The sequence below is a fragment of the Amphibalanus amphitrite genome, unplaced genomic scaffold, assembly GCF_019059575.1.
Source record: "Amphibalanus amphitrite isolate SeventyFive unplaced genomic scaffold, NRLGWU_Aamphi_draft 001011F_arrow, whole genome shotgun sequence".
Classification (NCBI taxonomy): Eukaryota; Metazoa; Arthropoda; class Thecostraca; order Balanomorpha; family Balanidae; genus Amphibalanus; species Amphibalanus amphitrite.
Window position 1 is genome coordinate 17425 of NW_024882505.1, and position 27435 is coordinate 44859.

The following is a 27435-nucleotide window of genomic DNA, read 5'->3' on the forward strand; positions in this document are numbered from 1 at the left end:
GACCATCGGTTCGGAAGTTAGACGGGGGGGCAGAATCTGCCCCCCCCAGCAGCAGGGCGCGTATGGCTGTATAGCCCAGCGGGGCGCGGGCTATAAGTTACAGCACCTGCCACCTGAATCCGTCTGAAAACCCATGTCACTGTCCATTTCCTCCGCTTCCAGTTTCCTCCGGTCGTATCGGGTTACCTGCAGCGCCTCGTGTTGCGGGTGGTGCAGAGGCGCCGCCGCCGGCTGCGGTCAGCTGGAGCGTCCGGCCCGCCCCGCCCCGTCGGCTGCGTCGCCGCCGACGCGCTCCATTCCGTTGGGAGCACCGCCGCCGTCGACAGGGCCGCGTCGGCCGCCGTCGCCGCCGAGTGTCGCAAAAAGCCTGGCAACAGGATAGGCTGGTCAAAGGGTCGACGCAGAGCGACATTGCGTCCTGCGAACCTGTCGACGGCTCACCGGATGTGCTGAGGAGCATGGGCTGAGGTGAGTCCATATCGCTCCCCCCCCCCCTCTTTCTACCTGTCCTATGGCGAATATCAATCCATGACCGAGCACCGACAATGTTTCTGGACAGTGGACAGTTACCGATCCCATGGTGACCTGTGTGCCATTCTGACCTACCCGGCGTCACGGCTCAGCCTCCGTAGGCGGCGTGGAATGGCATGTCTCGCTGAGCTGAGTGCCAGTGACATGTGTGCGCCGGGCTCGATTGGTGCTGGCACGTCCGGTGTGCGCGACTGACGGGTCAGATGGATCGCCCGCGGCGCTCGGGTAGACCGAGACGGATCAGCGAGGTAGGGAGATGTTCCACCGGTTCTTATCTTACCGTTGTTGTCTACGCTGACTCCACTTCATTCATTTCTGGTGTGGCGAACTCAAAACTGGTGCTGAGTCGAGCGCTGGGAAGAGCGCTTCTCGGGTCGCTCCTGATATTCGTCGAAATGCACTCGAGAAGGACTTTCTTTTTTGAAGCATCGCCCTCTTCTCTTTTCAAAAATTAGAATACTTCCTCTATTCGGACATAGCCATAGAGAGATGCAGTTTGTCGACATTTGCTTTGGACTTAAATATACCTAAGCCGTATATCATCTCTTTCAGTCGAAAGACAATGACGAGCAGTTCCTATCTCTCATTTCTGTTCGACCCGCCCTAACACGTTAGGCGTCTGTCGGCTGGTGATTGATGCTGATATGTCGTACGCGCGTGACGTCAGCTGCTAGCTCTGCGGTGGTCGTCGTGTCAGCCTATCACGTCAGCCGTGGTCAGTGATAGGCCGCGTGACGGCGAAACTGGCGAGCCTCTGACGTCACTGGACTGAAATGGGGGTCAAGCCAGCCAAGGTAGCTGAGATAACGATGTTGGACGGGTCAACCTTATACACCAGAGTTAATTGATACTGGTTGCTGAAAAATGTGTAACTTTATACCTAGCCGGCCGAGGGGGCAAGTGCCGCCCCTGATTTTTTTTCGTGATAACTTAGAGCACGCCGGTGACAGAAAGCGAAAACTTGGTATATCTGACCATTGATTCAAGCCGGATCATATGACAACCGCATTTTCAAGTCAAGTCAGGTCACTGACCTATGACGTCATAAGTGAACCTCTGCATGGTACTGAGATGTTGCAACTGCGCAACGTCCTCAGTGCCAGAGAAACTTTCACAGGGAGATGAAACTTGCATCCTTTAGAGGTTTCACAACTTGTAAATCTCAGCTTTCTCCAAGAATCACCTGAGGTCAGGTCGGTCAAGTGACCTCACCATTATAAGTCGATGGGGGAAATATCGAGACTGTTATTTTGGCGCGGGAATAAAACTATCTCAAGCACATGTAATCGTGATTGTGTGCACTCATTGCAAGGAGACCTTGCATGCCTGGTCCTATGCTTCAATTTGCATTGTTGACCTTGCTTACGTCATTTATGACGTCACTGAGGTCATAAGAGTTTTTCATTAATAACTCCCGATTAAATTGAGCTAGAGAGTCGTCGGAAAAGCCACCAATGGACTCGGAAAGGCCTGCCGAATCGAATATATGCGCTATGACCTCTTCCGACCAGCTTCGTTACCTGAAGGGTTCTGATCTGACCTTGACCCGAGGTCAACACCTGAATTTTACCTCACCCGAACACAATGTATACCATTCGACGCGTCTGTGCTAGGCAAGCATGCTGATGCCATAATTGCGACTCTGTGGTCATTTTTTTCGAAGTTATTTACCAAAGACCAAATCCGTGGCTGGTCCACTTGACCTGACCTCAGAGGTCACCGGTTGACCTGAGAAAATCGGGTATCAATCGCTGCGTCTTGTAACGGCGCACATGTTCGTTTTTTTCGTGAGGTTCTAGCTTCATTAGGGGCGAAACGGCGAAGGGGGTCGTACCAATCAACTCCCCCCCCCCCCCCCTCGGTACGTAGAAAACCAATAGGTCCGGCGAGGGTTATGGTAGCTCAAAATTTAAGGTGTAGTTTAATTTTAGAGCATTTATTCAACCGTGGGACATTTTAGAAGTGTTCTAAGCTTTTACCAATTTTTCGTATTTGAATGAAAGCTAAGGTAAAAGTACCTACTGTTTATGCTGGGTTCCTACTGGTTATGCAAAGGCTTCCGTCACCCAGACTTCTCCGTGCAAAGAGACGCAATGGGACACGCAAGTCATTTACGAGTTTGATAAAGCTTAATTTAAGCTTGTTGCATGGGGTGGAATTTGTGCACGTCCAAGCGACGGATGGAACCACGGACGTGACTGTCTGTTCTAAAGTTGGTGCCATTTTCACTTTCAGTTAATGTTTTCAGCTTTTTAAAATCACTTTGTGATGGAATGAGTTCGTATTAAATCATTTCCTACCTTCCATATCATGGCGTTTCTGCTCCAATGTGCAGCCGAATAAGAAAAATGGGGGCTAAAATGCCTACGAATTGAATCGGAATGACGCATTACAGTTTTCGGGTCAGGTCAACAATCTGACCAATGTATTGGCATATGTAAACATCTTTCGATCAGCTAATTGGAGTGAAAAATATCTAATTCATGGTTGTCCGGAATACCTATGCATGCAAAAATAAACACTTTCTAAGGCCTTCGTAATATTTCTCTTCTTCATTATTTTTAATTGTGACATAAAGGCATGCCTATTGCCTAATCTATACATTTGTGATAAAAACCTAGCAAATAAGGAATAAGGCTTTCCATTTTCCGTCGCAAGAGACTTGCTCGGTTCCTAAAAATCATGCATTTGCTACAACAAAAGAAAAACTAAAGATAACCCGCGCCCCACTGGGGTCTGCGTATAACACGCCCTACTGGGGGGGGGGGATATTCATAGCCCCCCCCCCTCCTAACTCCGAAACTACTGGGCCGATCGTCAAAATTCAAACGGCGTCTGATAGCCCCGGCCATAAACTGTCGAGCGAAACCTAATTTCATTGACCTCGAGGTCACCGATGACGTCACAGGTCAGGTCAAAGTAAAAATTATTAGCATTTTGGCTTGTTCACGTTTTGGGCTCTGGCCGCCGTCTTACAAGTCAGATCAGCCTCATTTTTGGTAGATGCTCTAGATACCCTGAGGGTACCAAACTTGCCCTTTGATTTTCAGGTCAAGGTCAGGTCATCACAGGTCACGAAAATATTATATCATGCGTCGGTCACGTGACACATGTTTTATAGTCCATTTAGGCCAAAAATTTCGATTTGATTTCGTCTGTGTCATTCGAGGTCATTTTGAGTTGAATTTAGCTTAGGTCAGGTTACTTTCAGGTCAAAAAAGGTCAAATTTTTAAGTTATAATTTTTCAACAGAAAAGGTGTCTAATGGATGCAGTTTGAGCTCAGGAACACGATGGTGCTATTTAAATTGGCGTACGATGTCAAATACGTGGTGAAAAATTGATTTGAAAAATAAATAATTGTGAATTTTTTGCAATAATGCGTATAACTTGGACATTTTTGAAGATATTTAGCTAAAAATTGCTAGAGTTAGTCATATTAACGCGTTCTATCACATATATTCCGTTTTTTTTTTTGAAAAGTCAAAAACTTTTTGAAAAAAAATGTAAAAATGTAAATTTTGAATTTTATTATATAAAATTTTCAAAATTTTCAAAATTTCGAAAATCCGAGATGGCAGTTTGATAGCGCAGTCTATTTTGAGTCCTCTCATGCAAAGAAATTGGATCTAGCTTAAAAACTGAGCCCTTGGGAGCGATTGCCGTGGTTCAATGTTTTGCGTCGAAATCGGCCGAACATTACGTCACTCTGACGTCATTTTCGGCCGAGCTATGGTAGCTACGAAGTTCAAATTTTGACAGAAGGTGTCAAATTGATGCAGCCGAAGGTACCGAAAGTTTGGCGTCGATACGTCAAGCGGTTTGGAAGTTATTACAGAATGTAACGAAGTAACTTCCCTGTCCTCTCAATTAGCCTCCTTGCCGACCGCCCAGCTTTAATTCCTAATATGGTAATCCCTTCCTTAATCCTTATTGGCCCCGTGATATGACGTACATGTGTGACGTGTAACATTGTGTGCCGGCCGAGCCGTGGCCGGGCCGGAGCGGGCAGAGCCCCCGGACATTCGACTGTTGGGCCTTGTCACTTGCGGCCACACTTTGACTAACCTCCTTTGGCTAAAGTCAATAAAAGCCGAAAGGAACGTCTTTTTTTATAAAACACAACGTGAGAATCCAGGTTTTATTTTTACTATCATGAGCGCAGAGGTTACACAGAAAAACGGGAGGGGGCTATGAATAGCCCCCCCCCCCAGTGGGGCGCGGGATAACTTGTCTATGTGTCTCTAAAAAAGGCGCATTGAAAGAAATCACATGTAAATTGCTTCCTTTTCTTCGCAATCAGTGATATTACAGTTTCGCCCTCATTTACCCTTTGGTACCCAGGCCGTTCAACCGTTCCCCACTCTCAGACACGGAGCTTAACTAGCCCGCTCGGTTAACGAGCTTCATTAATCATACGGGACAGATAAGCCGGATGTGTTGGCCTGTAGAAGTAGCACGTAATCTGTCGGAGCCCCGGAATCGCTACCGTGCCGTCACGGACTCAGCCACTCAGTCTCCAGTCCTCAGTCACTGCTGTATCTGGCGACATGTCACAGCTCTGCGTCAGATGCTAGAGCTCCGGATGGCAGTGACGTTGGCTGCACCGGGAGTTTGGCCTACCGTCGGCGCTCCGACAGATCCCGCGCCGGCCGCGTGTGATCAGCCGGCCACCGGAAATGGCCACTTCCGGTCGACGAGAGAGAGAGAGGGGGAGGGGTAGAGAGTGAGAGAAGAGTGAAGAGAGAGAGACTGGGAGCCTGTATAAGAGCCTGTAGGAGAGGAAGAGAGAGGAGAAAGAGATGTATAGATTGGATGTCCAAGATCATTTGCCTCTCCTCCCCTCCCCGGCGCGGCGCCCGGGTCGTTTCGTTGCGACAGACGACTTCTTCCGACGGTAACAGCTGCTCTCTCAGGTCCGGTGACAATCAGCGAGCAGCGAGCTGCGCACGTGCCGGGCGTCATCACGGCTCCGCCAACAGCGCGTGTGTGTACTCACGCCGTGTAATCAGCCGCGTGGTGACGACACAGAGTCCATCCCTCCCCTCCCGTCCCCATCCGTGACTGAAATAGTAATGAGGCACGCGACAAACTCGAGCAGGCACGTTCGAGATTTGGTCGTTGAGTGACAAATGGCACACCTGCACACGCCCGGTAGTGTTTTTACGGTGGAGGTGACCAACTGAGTTCGATGGGTGACTGATGGATGGATGCCTTTATTTGGTTGGTGGAGGGCTAGGTCAGGTCAGGTCGGGTTAGGTAAGGTCAGGTATATCAAGTGGGGACCACAAATGCACCACATCATAGTTCAGATCGTCAAGCATTGTGGGGAAGCAACCATTTCAAATAAACAATCATCGTGTATCTATTTCGCGTCCTTACGAAAAGCGAATAAACAGAAGTTGCCATACACTGAGGACGAATTGTGAGAACAGCATACCAATATGCTCAAACTCAATTTTAGACAAGCCTGTAGGTGGGCAGACTCAGTTGGCTGTCTGCCCCTTGCCAGCACACGCTAATCTCTACCATGTGGTCTCTGCCCTAGTTCCCACGACCGCGTACCGTGGAGCACGGTAACGAGCCACGAGGGCTGTGACGGCTTGGGATGGCAGGCAGTCTGCTCCACCATGATTACACGGCACTTGTGTATAGTTCGACCGAAAATTGCAAAGGACGCCAAACACGCAGAAGGAACGCTGTTTGAAAACATTGATATAGTCTTTATGGGTTTCTCAAAATGAACCTTATTAAACGATTAACCCTCGCCAAGGCGAGGGCCTTTTCCATAACACGGACGGCGAGGGGGTACGACCCCCCTCGCGATTGGCTCCTATGGCACTTAGAAACGCCAAATTTACAGGGTAGGTGGGTCCATAGGAGATCTCGCCCCTGTGAAAGTTTGGTGACTCTAAGTCAATATTTAGGGGGGTTTTAGGGGTATGAGTTCAAAAATTTTGCTAAAACGTGTTAAAAGGTTTTCGCTGATACCTTTTTACCTATGTAAAGATAGAGTAAAAATAAAAGCACCAGTGAACTCAGGACGTCCGTGCGCATCGAATGATATACTTTATTACCAGTTTTAGTGAGCTCTGGAATTCAGTTGCCGCTAAGCTAGTCCAATTTTCCCCTGACCTTGTACCGGTTTTTGTGACCTGGTGACCTGACCTGAAAAGACTGGGACCTCAAATTTTCGGAAAAGGTGCGAAAATGTTGCCCCAGAGGGTATACCAAATTTGGCGGCGTTACGCGCCGCCGTTTTTACGTTATTTGCGAAAAACTTAGGGGGGTTGCATCAACCCCCCTCGTCGGGCGAGGGTTAAATATGTAGATGCCTGAAAATACTATTAAGTTCAACATCGAAAAAATGAGCAATGAGCGCAACTTAATACAGATGTTTATCTGGTAAATCTGAAAACATCAGCTTGCCATTTTATAAGATGGTTTTAAATGATTTTAAAACAACGTATTAAATAATCAAAATCCAAGTCTTTGTAATTTGGAGAAACACTTTAGGACGTGAATAACGCCACCTTTCTGGACTGTGGACACACTTATGCATGTATAAGCCTCCAAATGAATTTGGTGTGACCACAATAACGGATAAAGAATGACGGATGACGAATGACGGATGACGGATGACGGACCACAATGACGGATGACGAATGTCAGCAAAAAGGTCATACTTAACGTTACGTACGGGAAATCAGTGTCGTCTAGCTGAAAGCTAAACAATTTTATTCAGGAATATTTAGCAGGTAAAACTGAATGTTAGTTACCCATCAATTAATCCTTTTTACATCGAATGTATGTACATTTCGATGCAATCAACGGGATTCCAAAAACGACTGATTTTCGATCGTGAACATAAGTTATGTCGTGATGTTGGGATCTAAATTATTTTCATTATCATTATAATAATTATAATTGTTTTCATTTATGTATTATTAATATCATTATTGTTATGATCATTGATTTTATTTCGTTTATAATTAACCCGCGCCCGGCTGGGGGTCCTGGATTTCCACGCCCTGCTGGGGGGGTCCCCCCTTCTAACTCGGCTCCTGGGCCACGTAGCGATACGCGGAAGGCGGCGTTCGAAAGAGCGTCAAAAATAATGAGGAAATCACTTCGGTCAATTTTTTGGTCAGGTCAAAGGTCAAGTCACCAGAGGTCATTGAAGGCAAAATTTCGCCGATTTCCAGGTCGAATGTCGACAATTTCCAAGAAGCCAACGCATAACTCGGGAACCAATAGACCTACAGCGCCGCGGAAAAGCGCATTCGATAGCCCTATTAACGCCCTTTCTGAGTAATTCTCTCAGATTTGACCTAACGTCAACGGTTTTGCCTGCAGGGCGCAAAAACTGCAAAAATAGCCGATTTTTTCGGAAACAGTTTTTCTGCAATAACTTTTGACCCAAGCCTTGTACGAGCTTACTTTTACCGGCATCGTGTTCCTCTCGTCAAGACGCATCGAATGAACTATAACTTGACCTTGAAAGGTCAACTTGAAAATTTGACCTCAGGTCAAGGTCATGACCTGACCGGAAAGGGTCATGTTGCATATCAGTCGATCCGTATCGTCGAGCTGAACACATCTAAGGCGTTTTCATCGCTCTAGCATGCCTCTATCAAAAGTTATTTGCGAAAAACTGTTAGATACCATTCGTGACCTAAGATGACCTCAGGGCATAAACAGGGGTCACGCACACCATTTTCATGTTCAGTGTGTCTAAAACACTTGTAATTCAGTGTTTGGGAGTGTTTATAATGTCTTTCGTCCAAAAGAGGCGCATTTCAATTTTCTCCCATTGACTTATAATGGGGAGGTCGCAAAATTGACCTGACCTTACGTCATCGATATCAAAATTCTGAGATATACATTTTGTACATGCTATGGCTCTTAGCGATCGCTGAAAGTTTCAAAGCGATCGGTCACTCGGTGTAGCTATGACAGACATTGAAACTTTTTATGAGGTGAGGTCACTTCAAGTGACCTGGTGACCTGACCTTGAATGACCTTGGTCTGAAATTTTCGCAACATGTGTAGAATTGATGTATGATAAGGTGTACCAAAAACGGCGGCGCTCCGCGCCGCCGTTTTTGAGATATTCGCGAAAAACCACAAGGGGGGGTGTTCAAACACCCCCCTAGCAGGGCGCGGGTTAATTTTATTACAGTTAATTTAACAATTATTATAATTAACTTTAGGGCTGAAAAGTACTGGGCTTAAACCGGGCTACGATTTAGCTGTGTTCTCTCTTTTGCAGGTCCCCAGAGGTCCGGCGGAGAGAGAGCATGGGTAAGTCCAACAATTCCACCCCAACAACTACCCACTCATTCCATAGACATTAGACAGGTGACCCGGGGCCGAACCGACCCCTTCGCTCTAATCCCGTGAACGGCGCACGTGAGTCACGCCAGCGATCACGGCCAGAATAGGACGGGTTTATTTGTTCCCCGCGCCGGAGTCGTGTTGATAAGCCGGCGGCCGGCCGCCATTCCGGTGACGAAAGCGCGTGATATAGTCGCAGGGCCACCACTCCCTGAGCGCAGGAGGCGCCCACCCGCCATCGCCAAACATTTACCCGGCCAGCACTTTTACAGACGGCACCAGGGGTGAACAGATGGGTCCGCTGACTCAACCGGTAGCGATTTGGTCAGTGGTGAGAAGTAACGCGTCTTCTGGGATCAGATTTATAAAATATGGTCTTTTTAATTAATTGTATTTCATATAAATGCTGGATAAATACCTGAATCTGAAAGATGTGTTGTCCGTGATAAAAATAAAACTTATAAAGGTATTTCGGAGCCTGCGATCATCTTGCCTATTTTGTATTCCGTCTTTTTTATATCCAATATTATTGCTGCGGCTTTCAGTTCCTGAAAATATGCAACGCAATTTTTGAATTTATCTAAATAAATAAAGAAGAAGACTACATCATAATCGATATCCCATCCCAAACATGCTATCGCAGGGGAATGTTTCAATGTTTGGGAAAGCTATTTAATTTGCTATTCAATGTTTGGGAAAGCTGAGGCTATCCCAAACATTGAAACAAAATACGTGTTTGAAGAACTGTGGTGGTTTTGCCTGACGCATTCCGTCAACCCTCCCGTGTTCTATCCCGACTTAGCTCATAAGCCAACTACCATGATTCGTCGTAAGAAGTGCGTTGATCGTGGTTTTTCTGTATGTTTTTGTTATTTGTAAGCTACGAGGAAAGTGACGAGTGGATCTAAAACATCGTGTTTGGTGGCTTAGCTCGTGTTCAGTTTCAGTCTGCCGGCTGTTTCCGGAGACGGCTCTAAAGCCAACGAGAGCACGCTTTATAACTAATCCTCAGGAATGCTTGGAAGAAGTGAACAAATTGGGATTCTCTTCTTAGGGTACGCAGTCGCGATCCATTTTTGTAGCTCATTTTAGCAGGATCCTGCTGGTCCGTGATACCTCTGGAAGTCTGATTTGACCTGGACTGTCTCTGGCGGGGTCCGAGCTGACCAGACTGCCTCTGGCGGGGTCCGAGCTGACCAGAATGCTCTGCTGGGGGTCCGAGCTGGCTCGGCTGGCGATGTTACAGCGCGCGGTTGGCCGCTACCTCCGTCTGGGAGCGGGTTGGGTCGTGCGGCCAGCTGATCCCGACACGACGGCCAAAACTCGCCCCTCCCTCCCCCGCCGCCCACATGGCCGGCGGCTATTTATACCCCGAATATCGACTCGGTCCGCGCGGTCACCTCTGCCCGACACCCTCTGCAACGGCGACCTGGGAGGGCCATCAGAGATCCCCGAACTGATGGCGCGGTTAGAGGAGCTCGACCCAGGTGCGTCTGCAGGCCAGCCACGCGGCCGGAAACGCTCCATCACCACGTGTGCCGTGCCGCGCCGCGGCGCGAGCCGGCCGATGCGACGACTCCAGCGGCGGATCAGACGGCTCGCGCCACGTGGACGACAGCTGCAAGCAATCCGCCGCGCCGCGACGCGATGCGGAATGCTGCTGAACAGTGCTAACTGGCCGTGTCGCGGTTTTCGTGGACGGCGGCCAGCGGTGGTCGAGACGGCGTGCCGGCGGTCGGGGGTGTTCCTCCATCGGTCTGGGTCCTCGCTGTCCGCGGGGGTCGGCAGCGCGGCCGGCATGCAACCGGCCGGCATTGTTGAGCGATGCGTCGGCTGTTGGCTGGCGGCCAGGGTGCCTGGCCTGTCCGGAGGGCTGGCGGGCCGGGATGTGATGGGGTTGGGCTGGGGAGCGCCGTCGGACAATGCGGCGCACTTAGCTGCGGGCGGCGCCGATTGTCGGCAGCCGGCAGCAGGCGGCCACATCGACACGCCGCCTGCACCCGCGGCATGTTTTCAAACAACAGGCCGGCCTGCACAAACCCTGTCTGATAGCCTAATGCTTTACGGACGAGCGACAGGCGGTCTCCGGTGCCGGCTGTCCACGGATGGCGCGCCACTCCACTCGGGGTGGTGGCGTTTTTGTTGAAGTTAAAAAACCGATCGTATACGATCGTTTTTACCCTCTCTAAAAATAGTCTTAAAAAAAGTATGTGGAGGCAATCTAGTACGTTGGCCTCTGAGAGATGACAGAAGAGTCCTGAAATGACAGCGTTAGTTCAGCTGTAAAAACTAACGCCGAAATCCGTTACTTCACTGCGAGCCTTTCAGACCCCCGAACGAATCCAGGGAATCACATCTGACGGGCGTGAGAGCGAGCCACAGGGCAGATCACTCATGGTCATGCCTCTGACTGAGAAGCCACCAGGGCCGCCCATGTCTGTCCGGTCCGGCTCTCCCCGTCTGCTCGGTCCGGCTCTCCCCGTCTGTTCGGTCCGGGTCTCCCCGTCTGTTCGGTCCGGGTCTCCCCGTCTGCTCGGCTCCCCGGTGCCAGGAGTTGGCGATCGCGGCGGTCCTTGGCGGCGCCTCTGTCTGCCTGTCGCCGGGCGGTGCGGGGGCCGGGGCGGCAGACAGAATGATGGACCATTCCGACGCTCGCCATGTCCTGATTAGAGCACATTCCTGAGCGGGGGTGGCGACGCGTGCCACGCCTCTGCCAGTGTCTAGCCCACAGTGTCTGTCTGTCGCCCCACAGTGCGGCTGGTCACGAGTGCGTCCCTTTCTGCGCTGACTGGGCACCGGCCAGACGATCAGCTGATGCCGTCTCAGTTGGCTGCCGTCAGCCCGTCTCAACTCAGCTGAGGGCGGGCTCGGTCAGCTGGTTGTCCGGTGAGCTGGAGCTTTAACCAGTGACGTCTGTCCTAGACGGTGAACTGCCAACACGTGCTGCCAAAGTGGGGTGATCGGTGCTGCAGTGTTTTGTGTTTTGTGCTCGGCCGCCTCCATTTGAACGGGTGAGTGTTCCGTTTTACAGAAATTGATCCCGGAACGATGCCCTTTGTGGTTACACTCCATCCCAAGTGCCACCATTTGTTGAACCTTCGGAACTGCGCCGAGCACAAAAGCTTTCAGTGCGGTACAAAACGTTTCATCAGAGCAGTTTCTCGGTGAGCGGTCCGTTTATCGCTGGGTGACGCGCCACACACACCGTTTTGCACTCGGGCGTGTTTCGTCGCGGTGTTTCACGCACAGCTATCGAGATGGTGGAAGCAGCCAAACGGCGTCCACTGCCGGGTAAATATTGCTGCAACCGCGTGATTAATGCGCGATTTTAGTCGGTTTTTGCAGCCGCGTTGATGGCGGCGCGGTCTGTGAGCAGAACCCGGCCGCGCCGCCGTCACCCACCCCGGTGGAGGCGCGGTGCGGGGTGGGGTGGAGCGAATTGGGGCTGAGATTGGCGGCGCGGCGGCTGCCCTGAACTCCTCGCAGCCGCTCAGTCACCCCGCAACGCGCACTTGTCCTCGTCCATTGCCTGTCGTTGTTTCTGGCCGACCAGAGGCGCCGCTTTTAGCGCGGCGGCTTCTGTGCGATGTGCGGTGAAACGGTACGAGGCGGGTGCGGGTGTTGGCTCCCCCGCTCTCCTGCAACCCCGCGGGGGTCGTGTTTTGTGCACGGATTGCGTCCGATCAGACGTTGCAGCGGGGGTGGCCTTGGAGCCCTGCGTGAGATGCGTGTCGGCCGCCGCCGAATGACAGGTCGCGCCGGGGCCCGGCAGCTGCTCCGGCGCTCTGACGCCTCGTGACATCACCATCAATTAAACGGCCGCCGCGCAACGGACATCGGGCCGCGCGGTGACGAAAACGACGCAGAGGTGGCGATTGCTGTGGCCGCGGCCGCCGGCCGGCGTTCAAGGTGCCCCCGTGCCGCCGCCGGGGTGATGTTGTGTGGGTGCAGGGTCGAGCCAGCTGCACTGAGAGCCGTGTCCGGCAGTCTGAAGCGTGCCAAGTACACGGGTCGGGCGCCGCCGGCCGCGCCTCGCCTGCGAGGGAACCCGATCTCCCAGAGGGTTACACAACGGAGGACCGTGTTTTACGCAGGGGTGGGCACGGGTCAGAGGTGCTGATTATTGCGGAATTGTATACATGGGGTTCGGTACATTGTTTTGTACAAGTGCCCTTAGTTGCTGGATATGTTTAAAACAAGAAAGCTGAATTGATATTGGTTGTCTTACCTAAGGAAATGTCAAAAAGTAAACTGATGGCTATGCATGTTAAGTTTTAATAAACGTTCGCTAAACTATCAGGACTAAAAGTAAATCTAGACAAAACGTCATGTCTACCAATAGGAACATTAACAACAGACCAACTATCTTCCAGGTGCCATATAAAGGTAGTAAAGGAACTCAAAATTCTTGGGATTTATTTTAGCAACAATACTGACAATATTACGCAGCGAAACTTGGAGGAAAAAATTCATAATATTAACAGAGATATCGAACAATGGAAAAGAAGAAATCTCACCCCAATAGGGAAAATATGCATAATTAAAGCCTTACTAATATCCAAGCTAGTACACATATTTATGGCACTGCCAAATCCCCCTGCCCAACAGATAAAAGAGATTGAAACCCTTCTTTACAACTTCATATGGTGTAACAAAGGGGATAAAATAAAACGCACCAAACTCATCCAAAGGTATGAACGCGATGGACTGAAGATGGTAGATGTTAAGGCATTCATCGATAGCATGAAACTAGCATGGCTGAAACGGTTAATGATATCTAAAGCTGAATGGACACATGTGGCGTACACACAGATACCCGATGCGACAAGATTGCTCACTTACGGGAAAGAAAAACTGTCTGTGGAAAAATCCAAGATAACTAACACTTTCTACAAAGATATCATAAACGCACTTATGAGACTGGCTACAGTTTATAAACCAACCGCAGAAGAAATTTTATCGGAAACAATCTGGTTCTCGGATCATACTAAATTTTCCAAAACCATCATCACTGCATGGGAAAGGAAAGGACTTCGTTTTATTTGCGATTTGTTTGACAAAACAACCGAAAAATTGTATTCTAGAGAAGAAATAGAAAATAGTTATCAAATTAAAATGTCCTTTCTCTGCTACGAGGGTTTAGTACGTAGCCTCCCAAATTGTTTGCGGTCCGGTGAAAAAATAACAATTGACAATCCAAACATACCTTTCAAAATAAAATTGGTGATGAATGAACAAAAATTTTCGAAGTATGCATACAACGTATTTGTTCAATCCCTTACCCAAAAACACATATCAGCCGACCGGAGGATTAAAGAAAAGTGGGTACGAGATACCGGTAGTCACATCATAGGAACGACAAAAAATGTATTACTTGCCACCATGTCCACTTATTTTATGTATTTTCATTATAGAATAGTTACACGCTTATTTCCAACAAACAAATCGCTACATCTAATGAAAATAGAGCCGTCAAGCGAATGTTCCTTCTGTCGAGAACCGATCGAAACACTAGTTCACCTCTTATGGTTCTGTCCAAAAGTTAAAATATTTATCAAAGAAGTCTTATCACACATAAAGCAAAGATATAACAAAGCTATATACGTGAACATAACAAACTGGTTCTTTCTTAACGATATGCAAAGCATAGATATCATTGTCATAACAGTTTGTAAATACGTCGTACACAGGGCCCGATTGAATAAAAGCGCCCCTTCTCTCAATTTCATGCTAAATACGCTGAAGATGGAAGCGCAAAAAGAATACAATCGATATAAGTCAAAGGACAAACTGAACGAATTTCAGATTAAGTGGGGAACACTCGCACAAATTCTGCAAAGCAACTAATTGAGAAAACAAGGTCGCCGCGGCATCCCCGGAGCTTCCGGCCCACGCACGCACGCACGCACGCACACACACCCACACACCCACACACACGCACCTATACACACACACACAAATGCAAACACACCCACACACCCACCCCCCCACACACACACCTATACACACAACACAAACATCACACACAAACACATACTCTCACATGCCCGCTTTCTCTAAGAAACGCCTCTGTTGCATAGCGTGTCCCGCCCGCCCCTAACCCAACCCGGCTAACCGGAGGCCGGCCCTATTAAGGGTCGGCCGGCCGGCCGGGCGCGCGGCTCGCCACCCTATCAGGGTGACGGGTCGCGGGCCCGGCCGGCGGCCTGGGGCATCGCCCCAGCGAGAACGAGTACATGTGGGATTCGCGGGGCGATGCGGGGCGGGGCGAGTTTTGTGAACGTTTGGTGCGCTCGCATTGTGACATGCCCAATATGTGCAAGCATCCATATACATGAGTGACATGTGATTCACGATGTACGTGTACCTATACATCATATGTGCGTATATGAACGAAATAAATGTTATAAAAAAAAGTTTTAATAAACGACCATGGAATCAAAACCTGTTTAGGAGAGAAAACATCTTGTATTATTGTCAGATTATTAAAGGCTAAACGTTTTGGCATTTTACTAGATTTGTAGATGACTTATGAATATGGACAGGTTTAACCCTCGCCGGCCGGCGTATTCGCCAATTGTATTACACGAATCGGCCCATCAACTAGCGACATCTCTAGTGCGACGTCATAGCCATCCGCCGCGACAATGCATGCATTGAGGCTAGATTTGAGTTGAGACTATTTTTGCATTGTATATGGCTATCAGGCATGTATGTGTCGCCGTAGCCGAGTGGTTAGAGTCTCGGTGTGATGGACGACAGGTCGGTGGATCGATTCTTGCTTTAGCGGTTCTTTTCTCTTAAAAAGAAGTCGGTCGTAGACGCGCATTTTTGGCCCCTACGTTCGCACGCCAATATCGTACGCCCAATAAATCTCTGACAAGTGTTCATCTGATTAAAGAATAAGTTGCAAAAGAACTGCAGTTGCAGTCTATACCTGAACTACCAATTTTGTTACGGCACTGTCGATATTCGTCAAAGTCGGAAGAGCTATTATGAAACACACTCGAATGACAACGGATTCCTGTATTATTTCATCGATCAGATAAGACATGTATAGAGATAAATTGATGACAGCCCGCCGTGAGCATGCAACTTAACAACCAGTCCCAAGTTATCTTCATAAACGTCTAATATAAATCTTTTGACTTTAACTAGATTCCAAGAAAGAGGACTTAGGTATCCCCCTGGCGTCTGAAATGTAAAAGTTATAGTTAGGGCATAGCTCCTATAGATGACGCTCTGACGGCTGGAAACTGATTATCTCGTCCCGTGATTACGCTAACAGCTATGCCGAACTTTTTTGTGCATGGTGATTCTTACACGAAAAGCTATCTAATAGCCTGCTTACCAGCGTGCGATTTTTACTTTTCATCTTAGGTTTCGCTACTTTTAGGTACTTTACCTTGCTAAGTGCCCACCTACTTTCAAAAGGTCAGCGCCGCCCCTGTCAATGCTGCGTTCTATCACCCATTGGCAGTGAGAAATATTGATCAATGAATGGCCATCGCCCAGCACCATTTGTCTTTCCATTGGCTACGTTCGCATAGTATGCACTATGCATTAGTGATGTCAATCACAGAAAATCAGAACACCGCTACCAAACCAAATACAAACAAAGACCATTGGAAAATACCGAAACCGAACCAATCGGTTGGACTGCAAATATCTATCTTATGCAACATATTCATTAGAAGAATGCCTACGTCTGATTTCTTAGGTGCACGCCGTTACAAATGTATAAAAAACGCACAATGACAGATGACAGATGACACGAAAATCGAAGTCGCCGAGTGGATTCGAACCACCTACCTCTGAATCACCAGTCCGTTACTCTAACCACTTCGCCACGGCGATAATATACCCCATGTAGCTTAAATGTCAATAACTTAAAACCTAGCTTCAATAGACGCCACCAGGGCGAGGACCGAAAGTATGACGCCACGCTGACGTCACTCAGGAGGCAAGCTATTGGTTGGCCGATTCGTGTAATACAATTGGCGATTACGCCGCCGGCCGAGGGGGGGGCGGGTGCCGCCCCCCCCCCCCATAGGGTTTTTTCGCGATAGCTCCAAACACGCTGGCGATAGAAAGCTGAAACTTGGCATACCTGACCTTTGATCCAAGCCGCATCTTTTGACACCAACCGCATTTTTGGGTCAGGTCAGGTCACTGACCTATGACGTCATAAGTGAACCTCTGCACGGTCTTCAGATGTCGCAACTTCGCAACGCCCTCACTGCCAGAGGAGATGTCACAGGGAAATGAAACTTGCAGGATCTAGTATCCATTATGAGTCTCACAACTTGTATATCTCGGATTTTTCCTAAAGGTCATATGAGGTCAGGTCATTTTCGTGACCTCACCATTATAAGTCAATGGGGAAAAATTCAAACTGCTATTCTGGCGCAGGGAACGATCTCCAACTATCTCAAGCACACAGAATCGTGATTTGATGCACTCCTTGCAAGGTTAGATGCGTCACTTTTGCAATGTTGACCTTCCGTGACGTCATTTATGACGTCATCAAGGTCATATTAGTTTTTCGTCAATAACTCCCGATCAAATTGAGCTAGCGAGTCGAGAAAGCCACCAATGGACTCAGGAAGACCTGCCGGATCGAATGATATGCGACATGACCTCTTTCGACCAACTTCATGACCTGGGGGTGCTGACCTGACCTTGACCTGAGGTCAACACCCTAAGTTGACCTGACCCGAACAAAAAGTATATCATTCGACGCGCCTGAGCGAGGTGAACACGATGCTGCCAAAATCGCGGCTCTGCGGCCGTTTTTTGCGAAGTTATTCACCAAAAACTGAACCGTACCCTGGGGCACTTGACCTGACCTCAGAGGTCACCGGTTGACCTAGGACCTTAAAATCGGGTACCAATCTCTGCGTCTCGTAACGGCGCACACGCTCGTTTTTTCCGCGACGCGCTAGCTCCACCAGGGGCGAAACGGCGAGGGGGGGTCGTACCCGCCCCCCCCCCCCCTCGGCCGGCGCGTATGTAGAAAACCAATAGGTCCGGCGAGGGTTAAGTTTACCTAATTGATGAGCAAATTTGAATAGATGGATAACCAAGGATATATCATTGCTGTATAGTTTCTAGTTCTTATCACAAAGCGAAGACAATGTACTTACGCCGAATTCATCAGCTCCTCACCAATTTCGCAAATCATGCATTGTGCAAGGTCGTACCTATCTAACAAACGGCTAGAGCAATGAGCAGGGTTGTATACCAATCAAGTCGATTGAATTGATTGATTTGTTTCAACGCGTATTTTGAGTTGATTGGATTGAGTCGATTGACTTTTCGAGATGACTGGTTGACTGACTCGTTTGACTTTAGCGACTGGTTGACTGATTTGATTCCCGAAAATTAGAGTGACTCGTATGATTGAGTCGATTGAATGAAAAGTTCAAATAAGTTTTAGTTGACGAAAAATAATGACACCAATTGATGACACCAAAGATCACAAAACTACACTGAAAACTGCTTGTCATCACAACTGCAATATGGGGTAGATGGCCAAATAAAGAACAGGGCCTAAACAACATGAACAGCCAACGTTGACTTTCAACTGCAATGACTGGGACGCCGGTGAAAACAGGGCGCCGGAGGGCATATTAGTCACGTGATATTTGGAAGTTCTCCCCCTTCACGGGCCTTCTAAATGCTAAACGTCACGTGTGAATTTAATTCACGAACCTTGATCAAATCGCCCCAGGCGCCTTGTTTTCACCGTCGTCCTACTTATTGGCAAAACCAAACGTTTTCGTTGTTTCGCAGTCGCGCCGTGCCGTTTTCCCAGAGTCCTTGTCCTCTCCATTTCCTTTTAAATATTAATCCTCATCCCTATCCCCCAGTCCTAACAGTTTCAAATTGTATTGCAATAAAATGTTTTCAATTCTTCACATAGGTACCTAACATTGACATGCCACGTCCAGAATCGTGGACCGCTAAATACTTCAAATCTCTTCCTTCCCAATCTGACAACATCCCATGTCTCAAATGCACATTGTGTGGAATGATTTTTCAGGCTGCCCGTCAGTCTCTGTCTAACCGAAACCGTCACATGCATGATGCAGGTAAGATATTTATTTCTATTTCACTATGGTTAATATGTTATTGATCCATATTATCCATTAAAATAGACATGGTGTAGGGTAAATGGCCAAATCACGAACACTGCCAAAATCCGAGCAGCCAACTTTCAACTGCAATATCTGATATTTAGTGTAAATGGAGTTGGAATATGGCCAAAATTAAATTGACAACTTTTAGGTGAAAGGTGGTGATTTGGGGCGAGTCAACTACTGGGTCATTTTGCACCCATTAGGTAAATGAAACTTCTGCGAGTAGTAAAGTAATCTTGACTTCTGCTACAATTCTACCCATTGAACCTCAATATCATGATCCACCTGTCCATCACTAGGTATCCTTCCTTATTACATAGAAACTTTGAATGGCATGGCAATTTATAATTTTAAATGACAATATTTTTATGTTTCTTCTGTAGGTAGGTAGGTAGGTAGGTAGGTATGTACACCAGACTGCTATGGACACTTTTCCAAGTTGGTGGGGCAAAAAACCTAATGTATGTCTTAGTTTGAGTCGTTTGATTGAGTTGATTGATTCCTTTCATTGTCGCGTTTGAGTCGATTGAATCAATTCCCGAAAACTGCTCTGACTTGATTGATTTGATTGGTTTCCCAAATTTGTCGTGATTGAATTGATTGCTATTGATTGAGTCGTATACAACCCTGGCAATGAGCAGTGAGCAGGCACTGGCACTAGTAATTACAGCTGATGATAAGACATGTCTGAACCTAGTCCGTTTAGTCCAGCCGGCAGTGCCGTATTCACCGCTTTACATTTATGTCCCTAGATGGCAGCAGTGATGTACGCCTGAAAGCACGCTGCACCGCATGACTTTCAGCCAGCCATTCGCCACGGCCAGATTGCGGCTCGCTTGCCCGAGTGTGTTTGACTGATGAAAGAGGCTAGTGAGATATTACCTTGACAACAATCAACCTGTTCTATCGAAAACAAAACTTTTGAATTTGCGTGAAGCGATGCAAAAATGGTTCTCGTCACTTTTCGTATAACTAGCGCTTCACGCTTGCTGACCGTAGTTACGACATTCGCCGCCAGGGGCTGACCCCGGCCCGTGACCGAGGTCGCGGGCGGGGTCAGTCTGCGTTGGTGCTCCGCACGAGCCGCGACGCTCCGTGTTGCGCGAGCCGCCGGTATTTCGAGGCGGCTTGTTTCCTCATGGAGGAACGGTTCAACAACCTTCTTGAGAGGTTTGACAAGTTGGAAAGCTCAGTGGCTGCAATCAGTGAGCATTTGAAGACCGACACCGCCGGTCGTCGGCTGGTCGACACTCAAGAATGCGCAGACACTCAGCCGCAGCCGTTCGGTGAGTCTGAAGTGGGCGCGAGCAGTGATCTGCAGACAGACTTTAAGAGCATTCGCGAAAGTCTGGCAAAGGTCAGACTTCCACCGGACTTGGTGGTCGGTGATTCAAGAGCAGGCGTCAGCAAGGCTGACTGGCCGAAGTTCCAGGTCATTCAGAAGTGTGCGCGGTATCAGGAGACCGTATTGAAACTGCTCTCTCAGTGTACAAGCAGAGAGCCCGTCCTCTCTGAACTATCGACTATAGCTATCGCACAACTTCGGTACCTGCAAGAAGAGTATACCAACCTGCTGGTGGCGAACCAGTTTGATGACGGGACGACCAGGCTGTTCCAGACGCTGCAGCAGAACCCGGCAGCTTTCACGCCGGGGGCGCTGGAAAATCTGCAGCGAGCCGTGTCCATCGCCGGAGCGCGACACAACCGGCAGGTCAGTGGCTCTGGAAGGTTCCGCGGGCGGGGCTCATTCTTCCCGTTCGCTTCTGGCGGTCCGGGCAGAGGCTACCGCCTGGACGCGGCGGGTCAGCGACCCGGCGGCGGCGCGGCGGGCTCGGGCTCCGGATCAGCTGACTGGAGGTTCCGCCGCGGGCGGTTCGGGTACGCACCCGGGCCGCGTGACCTGGCCGCCCGAGCGCAGCAGCCGGATGACGTCACAGGGACATTCTCAGCTGAGTAAACCATCACGTGAGTTGTGAGGGGAATTATGCCGCTGCATAAGGACGAGTGGGTGCGCATTGGGGCGCCTGATGCAGTTCTGGACTGGATTATGAATGGTGTGCCGGTGCCTGTGCGTGACATTCCAGAGCCCCGTGTCTTTGAAAATCCCTGTTTTAATGAACCAGAGAAAAAGTTTTTGGAAACTGAGCTGATGGCGCTAGAAAAGAGAGGTGTTATAGCAAAAGTAGCTGACGTGCCGCATTGTGTCTCCCCTTTGAAGGTTGTTCCAAAGAAAAATTCCAAATATCGCCTCATTTGTGACTTGAGATATGTGAATTCTCACTGTGATGTGCCACATTTTTCTTCAGAAGGTGTTTCTGTCCTGCCAGAGGTTATGAGAGGTGGTGAGCTGGCGGTCACTGTAGATTTAAAGGACGGATTTTATCATTTCCCTGTCCGTGAAGAGTTCAGAACGTATCTGGGTTTCCAGTATGGTGGATGCTGGTATGTGTGGTGTTTTCTACCATTTGGTTTGGTGGCTAGCCCGTACTATTTCCACAAATGTGTTCGTGTGGTCATAGAGTATATGAGAGGGACCGAACGCCTGTCGGTCATGGCCTACGTAGATGATTTTTTATTGACGTCAACGAAGAATAGAATGGCCAGTGACGTGAAAATATTTTTAGATACTTTAGCTTCATTAGGATTGTGTGTCAACTGGGAGAAGTCGTGTTTGGAGCCGTCAAATGTTGTGTCTTATTTGGGTTTCGATGTGCACTGTGCGTCCGAGGGTGAATTGCCGTTCATTACTGTGCCAAAATGCAAAGTGTCGAAGCTGAAGCAGGATATAGGTAGGATGTTAAAGCGGCCCACTGTGTCGGCGCGTCTGCTGGCTCGCATCGCGGGTAGGTGTATCAGTATGATGGCAGCGGTGTTCCCGGCCAAGCTGAAGTTGCGGAACATTTACCGTCTGTTGAATTCTAGGATGTCTTGGGACGAGGCAATGCCGTGGTCTCCCGAGGCCAGAGAGGATCTGGCGTGGTGGCTTACATCGCTGGACGGGTGGAACGGCCGGCTGCTGGTGCCGCCGGCCAGCTGCGACTTGCAGCTCTCCACCGACGCGTCCGAGACTGGCTGGGGAGCGACACTTTCCACCCCGGTCGCTCAAACCGCCTCGGGTTTCTGGCGGCCAGAGGTGAGCGCAGAAACGTCCAATTTTCGCGAGTTACTAGCTGTTTATTTTGCCTTACTGTCATTTTGTTCTACGCTTCGTGGCAAAACCGTCGAGATATTGTCCGATAATATCACGGTAGTCGCGCTCATTAACAAGCTTGGGTCAGCTGATCGTCGCCTGGACGCCATCGCTCAGAATATTTGGGAGTTTGCTTTTGAGCATCAGGTCATGCTGGTTGCGCACCACATTGCAGGATATTTAAATGTAGACCCCGATGAGCTGTCACGTATTCCGCTGCGTCACGAGTGGACACTCCATCCGGCTGTGTTCCAGCAGTTGGAGCGCATGTTCGGCCCGCACACGATCGACCGGTTCGCCTCCCTGTCTACGGCGTTGCTACCGGTCTACAACAGCCGCTTCAGGGACCCCGGTACCGCTGGTGTGGACGCTCTTGGTCAGAACGATTGGCAACAGCACAACAACTTCATAAACCCGCCCTTCCGGCTAGTCGCACGTGTGCTGGACGCGGTGCAGGCGCAGCGTGCCGAGGCCACGCTGATTGCCCCGATGTGGCCAGGCCAGCCATGGATGGAGCGGCTGCGGCGGCTCAGCGTCTGCCCGCCGCTGCGGCTGCCGCCTGTGACGCAGGCCTGTATTCCACTGCTACCGCACCAGCAGATAGAGCCGCACCGCAACAGACGGTGGACTCTGTTCGCCTGGCGGATCTCTGGAGAGCCCGGTTAGAGGCGCTCGGCTGGTCTCCTGCTGCACGTGAGCAGTTCCCTCTGTGTTTGGCTCATTCCACTCACGCGAATTATGACAGATACATCTGTAAGTTTAAGGAATTTTGTAGAATACGTGAATTGATTTTTCCACCGGTAGATGGCGCGGTAGTGGCTGATTTCCTGGTAGGCGAGTGCAGTGTGTCTGACAGACCCCACTCTACGTTACGCTGCTTGTCAGCAGCCTTGGCTGCACTGTACGAGGTGATGGGAGTAGCCAACCCACTCCACGATCCCCTTCTCGTGCGTCTGTCTCAGGCCATTGTGAAAAGCGGCACACGGGCACCCATGACACGGTCGTCCGTGATGGATGTATCAGCCTTTGTTCGTCTGTTTGAGTCGTGGGCTGTGAACGAGTCGCTACCGTTGAAGTTGCTGCGGTTGAAGGCGATATGTCTGCTAGCTATCGCGCTGATGTTGCGGCCCTCAGATATTGCCCCCCTGTCGATGAGGTTCGATGCAGGCTCGGGGGTAACGTCGCCGTTTGTGCTGTCCACTGATCAGCTTCAGTTCCGTTCAGATGGTACCCTGCAGGTTACCTTTCTGGGGATAAAGAACGACGCTCAGCGCACGGGGTTTCAAGTCGCAATCCCGCCTAGCCCCAATAAGTCAGCGGACCCTATCGATGCCCTGCGTGTTTATTTAGCTAGAACAGAGTCGTGTCGATGTCCAGTTTCGAAGCCTGTTTTCATTAGTTTAGTTCGCCCTTATGCTGCAGTTTCTGCAAGCTCGGTGGCTGCCATTTTACAGCAGGGTATTTATTTTGCGGAGGATTTTGGTCTCGCCAAAGGTCACACGCCGAAAGATTTTCGGCCAACTGGCGCGACCCGTGCGGTGCAGCTCGGGTTTGACGCAGACGATGTGCAGCGTCTCGGTAGATGGAAGACCAGGTCGGTTTTCCTGGATCATTATGTTCACAATAGCGTAGATCCGTCGTTTACACAGCGTCTGTTCGAGTGACATGGCGGTGCATATGTGTGATGGGTGCTACGACGCGACGTTGTGATTTTTTCTCTCCATGGAATTGCATTTATGTTTGTTTGTACAATACATGTACGGCTGGCGACGAATGTCTGTAACGTTGGTTTTAAGAAACCGTAGTTACGACATTCGCCGCCAGGGGCTGACCCCGGCCCGTGACCGAGGTCGCGGGCGGGGTCAGTCTGCGTTGGTGCTCATGGATTTGGAAGTTGACGCATGGAACATGATCTCGCCATAGACCAGTAACTGGAAAGGAGCTCGGTTCGTGCAAGTGCCACTGCGGCGCAGACGATTGCATTTATGTTTGTTTGTACAATACATGTACGGCTGGCGACGAATGTCTGTAACGTTGGTTTTAAGAAACCCAAGTGATATGGCGAGGGTGATGTCCATCTAAGGCAGTTAGAGTGTTCGACACGCGAACCTGCGGTTCTACATCTCTCCGCTAGTGGCGCTTCTATCGCCTGTATCGCCAAGCCATGAGCTGATCGCATCTCTGACATTTCCTCGTCGTCGCTTGGCTGCATCCTTGTCAGGAGCCACAATTTGCCTTTCTCTTTCTACATTATCAGGTTGAACCTGAAATGTCTAGCACCGCTGTGACTCACCTTTCCGTGCTTCTATCCTCAGGATACAGAAGTCCTTCTCCTCCACGCCGCAACCCCCCTCCGGGCTGGACAGGCAACTTTATCTCATGCGGGCTGCTCCCTTGGAGCGGCACCGCTGCTCCTGAGGGAGCGCAACCCGTAGCCGGGTGCAGTGAGTGCCTTGGGGCTGGGTGGCCTGTCCTCTGGACGGGCTCAGCCCCGGCGACTCACTAGGGTGCCTGCCCAGACCAATGTCTCCCCCTAATTCCTATCATCCTTCCGGCTCTGCAATGGTCTCGTCGACCGAAAGGGCCTAACCCAACAAAACAAACAAACAAACCGCTGTGACTTGCTTTGATGCATTGACCCGCCCACTCTAGGGCACACCTGGCTGTGGGACCGTGGGTGTAGGTGAAAGGAGTAGACCAACTATTACAGAGCTATGAGATGAGGGGATACGGTGGAAACATGGCAGAAATCGTCTCCGCCTGGGACGGGAACGCCAACTGGAGGGTCCCATTGGGACAGCCCGTCCTGCTCCGCTCAGTCACCCCGGAGTGGGTGACTGTTGCTGTTTTATACAGCATGCTCTGTGCCAATAAAGCTGTTCTCACTACCGATTGCCTGGTGGAATGACCGTCAGCCCGGACAAGGAATGAAATCAAGGTTGTGGATGGATGGTCCTGAGAAAAGCAAGGACGGATTAGGCGTTCCATTCATATGGTACATATAATAGCCGAGCCATTTTATGATTATTGTTTGTGTTTTTAGTAGCGTTTTGTTTCCTTCAGTTTAATGCATTTACGGTATTATGAGGATGGTAAACTTTATTCGAAGTTGGAACGTTTAACCCTCGTGGGCCCGGGGGGGCGTTTTTCGCCCCCCCCCCTGGCGAATATTTGCGATTACTCCAGAACGCTTAGGGATAGGAAGGCGAAACTTTCAGTACCTTTTCTCCCATCAATTTGACATCTTCTGAAGTAAAAAATTTGGACCTAGCCCCCTTGATGACGTCACAAGGTCCATTTTCCTAGACCCCTGCACGGCAAAAATCGGCGTCACAGACGCAAACTTCAAATAGCTGCTAAAAATAGAGTTTTAGAGATAAAGACAAATTACGAGCACGGCTGTGTAGCGTTTGACCTAGAGATAAATAGAAAAATAGTTTTGGTGACCTGAGGTCAGAGGTCAGGTCAACGACCCCGAAATGTGGTTTTAGTTTTTCGCAAATAACTTCGACAAAAATGGTCCTAGAGCTTCGGCAGTGGTACCATCGCATTTGCCTTGTCAAGCCGCGTCGAATGATATATATTTTGTTCGGAAAAGGTCAAGTTTCATGTTGACCTCATGTGACCTCGAATGACCTCTGGTTGACCTTGACACATGAAAGGTCGTTTATGATGGATTTGTACCCGCTGATCACGAATCTGGCATCTATTTTCCTCTAAGCCTTCATTTAGAGCTTACGGATGGCAAAATTGTCTTATTTATTATTACTAACTTGAATCAGTGAAATAGCCTCTAGCAGGGATACTCTTCTGTGACCTTGACCTTTGAGCAGCCTTGTATCGTAAGATGAACCACAAATAGGGAACTGATAAGCCTCAAAACATTTCAAAACATCTTGGAAGTTAGCACGCAAGATGTGCGAAAAAGTGCCAAGTTTGAGGTCAATTTTGAGCGTGACCTTGACCTTGACCTTTGATTTGGAGCACATTTTCAGAATCCTCAGATTCTCTTCTTTCGTTTGACACCCAATTTTGCCGGTTTGATGCAGCCTGCCGTCCTCTAGAAGGCTTACTTTGAGATCACTACACATGTGCCGGTTTTGGCCTTTGACCTTGACCTCTGACCTTGAAAACTGACCTGAGGTCAAAAATTTTAGGTGCATTAGAATCGTCTCGTAAGGACCTTTCGTTTGGTATCGCTTTTGTTTCCGTAGCTCCCTTATTTACGGAGTTAGACAGGGGGGGCGAAAAACGCCCCCCCCCCCGGGCTGCGGTGGTTGGGATTACCCCCCGGGCCCGGCCGGGTTAAAGGGACTGTCCCACCTTAACATTAGAATTGAGTTGAGATAGCCATCTTGATGGGCGTTCTTTGAAAATCAGAGCCGTGAAAACCGTTTCTCCAGCAATTACTTCATCGCAAAGAAATTTGTGTTTGATTTTGACATCTGTGCAAATAAGTGCCACAATGTATTGGTATTGGCACTTAAAACCTGTGACGTTTCCGCCTTTTCCGAAGTTTCTGTATCTGTCGACTTGTTTTTATCGAAACCTTGAAAAATAACAACGCCTCTTGGAACAGCGCCCATTCGTTCCGGTGCCACGAGGTGGAGAAATAAATTGATATGCCAAACTAATTCTAATAGTCTTCTAATTCTTGTAGTATTTTTATTTTTGTATTTAAATAGTTAAGAGGCCGTCCTAAATGTGACTGAAGAATGCAAGAGCCATGAACTTATCAATGGCAGGTGTCAAGTTCAAGTGTGCAACTCTGTAAAATTAATCATAGTATCAAAATGATAAATGATTTGCTCACTGCTGTTTCAACTCCATAATCAAGACATGCTCTGAGGAGTCCACAATCTATTGATGGTGACAACTAAGGAAGAGACAATGAATGTTCACCTTTTTATTTCTGAGCATCCAAGACGACTAACCTTGAGCCGTTAAACATTGATAATACCCTGTATGCTGAAGTGTGGGTGGCCTGAGGTCGACCATGCCTAGTAAAGAACTGTTGTTTGTGTAAACACCATGCAGAGGTGTTTTGAAATAAATTTTAGTGATGTAATGTATCATTCTTTGAACTGAGTTGCTGATGGCGGATGAAAGCGGAAGTGCTGCATGTTGAATAAGAAATGCTCTGTTGTGCTTTTAAGCTTATGCTAGATTTTATAGATGGCTTAGTTTTCTTGCAGATTTCATCTTAAAGCTGTCAATAGTACTTTTTTTACCAAAA

At 49.0% G+C, this 27435-nt stretch overlaps 2 protein-coding genes across 9 annotated transcripts in view; both read left to right on the forward strand.

The window, feature by feature from the left end:
• The first annotated feature begins 294 nt into the window (after positions 1 to 294).
• LOC122369144 (protein TANC2-like) overlaps positions 295 to 27435 on the forward strand; it is a 143340-nt gene continuing 116199 nt past the window's right edge. For 2 of the 6 annotated variants that reach the window (XM_043343608.1, XM_043343614.1), the window contains exons 1-2: positions 295 to 468; positions 8803 to 8834. The gene's annotated coding sequence lies outside the window, so the exon portion shown is untranslated. Of the gene's footprint in view, positions 469 to 8802; positions 8835 to 11749; positions 11879 to 27435 lie in introns of those variants that run through there. The other 4 variants (XM_043343615.1, XM_043343606.1, XM_043343612.1 and 1 more) reach the window with 4 other exon arrangements.
• Positions 20072 to 24218, forward strand: LOC122369145. Of its 3 annotated transcripts, none has more exons than XM_043343616.1 (2): positions 20072 to 22142; positions 22455 to 24218. In XM_043343616.1, the coding sequence occupies exons 1-2, from the start codon at positions 20994 to 20996 to the stop codon at positions 22863 to 22865; spliced, it is 1560 nt and encodes a 519-aa protein (XP_043199551.1). In that variant the 5' UTR covers positions 20072 to 20993; the 3' UTR covers positions 22866 to 24218. The 3 variants fall into 3 exon arrangements, with proteins under 3 accessions (XP_043199551.1, XP_043199552.1, XP_043199553.1); XM_043343617.1 differs by having other exon boundaries at positions 22458 to 24218; XM_043343618.1 differs by having other exon boundaries at positions 20072 to 20974; positions 21932 to 24218.

Bases quoted from the DNA above. Each gene is read 5' to 3' on its own strand.
- LOC122369145 (XM_043343616.1), top strand. From the start codon at position 20,994: ATGCCGCTGCATAAGGACGAGTGGGTGCGCATTGGGGCGCCTGATGCA. The intron at 22,143-22,454 runs GTGAGCGCAGAA...GCTGTGTTCCAG, and splicing joins CGGGTTTCTGGCGGCCAGAG to CAGTTGGAGCGCATGTTCGG.